This window comes from Helobdella robusta (assembly GCF_000326865.2).
Source record: "Helobdella robusta unplaced genomic scaffold HELROscaffold_2, whole genome shotgun sequence".
Classification (NCBI taxonomy): domain Eukaryota; kingdom Metazoa; phylum Annelida; class Clitellata; order Rhynchobdellida; family Glossiphoniidae; genus Helobdella; species Helobdella robusta.
The window spans coordinates 5546378-5548926 of record NW_008704083.1 but is presented as its reverse complement, the minus strand read 5'-3'; the positions used below and the strand labels follow the sequence as shown (position 1 = coordinate 5548926).

The 2549-nt window shown below is 33.4% G+C and overlaps 1 protein-coding gene across 1 annotated transcript; it reads right to left on the bottom strand.

The window, feature by feature from the left end:
- Positions 1-694: 694 nt before the first annotated feature.
- On the bottom strand, positions 695-1666 carry HELRODRAFT_64140 (hypothetical protein; the record flags this gene model as incomplete). The annotated part of the gene is made up of 2 exons (XM_009017441.1): positions 695-1132; positions 1406-1666. The coding sequence occupies 2 exons, from the start codon at positions 1664-1666 to the stop codon at positions 695-697; spliced, it is 699 nt and encodes a 232-aa protein (XP_009015689.1).
- Positions 1667-2549: the final 883 nt, after the last annotated feature.

Genomic DNA, 2549 nt, shown 5'->3' with positions numbered 1-2549 from the left:
CATCTCGACGCCCCACCAATGGCTTGCATGTTGAGCTATAGATACCGTTGTTTACGTTGTGGAATAATTTTATCCATCCCCTATTACCTTATTTATTACATCCTTGGCACAGATGCAGTTAACTATTTAATCTATTTGATTCACAATGGGAATTGGTGATGCAATTTATAAAATTTGATTTATTTAAAAATTATTTTATAATTTGTATAATTAACTCAATTTCAAGTTATAACCTCTATGTAAACAATCGTATAGGTAGAAAAACTTCCAACCGATACATATTAACAATTTTTCATGCGCGCCAAACGCTTATTTACTGACCATACGCCTTGCTGTTCAACCAACCATCTAAATCTTTAAATTTAATTTCATCATATAATTTCATAAATTGCAATTTCAATCTGTTACTAACTATTATACAACTTATTTTGATAGTTGAGGAGTAGTATAGTAATTTGAAACTTTAAAACGTCTTCGTGACTTTACCACATTGTTTGGAGCACGGTTTGATGGGATTGAGATAGACGGAGCGTGGGATGTTTGCCTGCCGAACTGAGAGGCAGGTTCCCCAGATTTGAGTGGTGTTGACCACATCCACCATCCAACTGCTTTTACAATCGCATGTGAACGAGTTGCCCAAGATTGATATCACTTTCAATTTTATTGGCTGTGGCAAAATGCACCTGCAATGTCATTAGAATGTTTGGTGAAAATATAATGCAACATACTTCATTAGAAGTTCTTCGTAAATGAAAACTAACTTATCTAGATGCTTGAGTTTGTTGTTGTCCAGGTACAAATAGCGGAGGTTGGTGAGTGAAACAAAGTTGTTTTCCTTGAAAGAACCGATGTTGTTGAACGAGAGATCCAGCCGTCTCAACGATTTCAGGTGAGTAAATATTTCGGGCCATATTTCGTTTAGTTTGTTGTGCTGGAGGAAAAAGTTTGTTAACATTTTAACGTTGGTCAGCCATTGGGCGTTGAGTGTTTTAATTTTGTTGTTATTAAGAGCGAGAGTGTAGAGATTTTGAAGACCCGATAGCGAATTTCCTTTCAGTTGGTTGATCTGGTTGCTGTCCAAGCTGAGAACTTTCAGAGCAGACAGGTTGTTGAACACGTCTGCTTCAAAGACCTGGTGGTTGTGTTGGTCGGTTGTTGTGGTGCCGTCTGTGTTTGCGCGGTTGTTTTGTTTTAACATTACAATTGGGTAGCTATTTCAACATTACATTTGCGCGGTTTTATTAATTTCGTAATCGTTCATTTATTTTAGTACTTAATGGTAATGTTTATGAGTCTAAATTAAAACTTTATTTAAATTTTCTATAAAACTTTGACCAAAGGTAGCAATATTCTAAATTGAAACTTTCTATCAACTCCTACTACATCTATAAAAAATTCTTCTAACTTTAAATTTGTTATGTCCAAGATGTAATATCTGTAGCGACTTGAGACTTGACAAGGCATTCCTTTGCACTGATTCGATGCTGTTCCTATCCAAATCCAACTTCTTCAAGTTTCTCAGCCCATAAAATTCATCGCCACTTATTCTGGTGATCTGATTTCCCCAAACGATGAGTTCTTGCAGATTGGTGAGGTCCTGGAAAATGCGTGGTTGCAAGCTGACGATGTTGTTGCCCCATAGATGCAGATGTCGGAGTTGACGCATACCTGGAATGTTCGTTGCATGTTACTGTAAGTTACTGAATTATCATTTTTATTATATCATTTTAATATTATTATCAAGAAATTTATTTAATTAGTCAATTCATTAATTATAATTATTATTTATTTGTTTATTAAAATTACCACGTAAAAATTTTGTATTCAACGCTATGTTGGTTGTATCATTAATATAATGAATTATATATTATTAATTTTATGAATTTTATAATGGAGTTAAATTAAAACTGACAGTGAGATGATACAAAAAGTAAATTACAATTTAGTAAATTTAATGGTATTAATTTGTTAGAGTTTTATTGAAACTTCTAATCATTTGAAAGAATTTATTCGTAATGTTTTAAAATATGATTATTACATAAAACTAACTCGGAAATATTAAAACGCTTCATTTACCTATAATGTATTTTTTCATTCTTTATGATGCGGCTCTGCCAAGCGCAGAATTGCTTGAGTGTTATTTTATACTTATAAGTTAAGTTGAATATTGTAACGTAAACATTTTATGAAAGTTAAACCTGAAAAAATTTTGGCGGGCAGCTGATAGAGGTCGCAACTGCCAAGGTAGAGTTCCACCAAGCTGTCCTGCAAGCCATCAAATGATGTGTTCTTCAGCCCACCGTTCAGCGGGTTGAAGTTCAGGTTCAGTTTGCGGACCTATTTGTTTGTTGTTGTTGTTGTTTGTTGTTGCTGCTGTTGTTGTTGTTTTTAATAGGGTTATTGTTTTTCATGTTTTTTGTTTTATGACATCATTGAACGTCCTGTTTGTTATGTAAAATATTAACCTCATAAAATGTTTAACGCAAACTGATTGTTGGGTTTTAACAAAATTTCTGTGTTAATATTGTTAACATTTCAATTTTTTGACT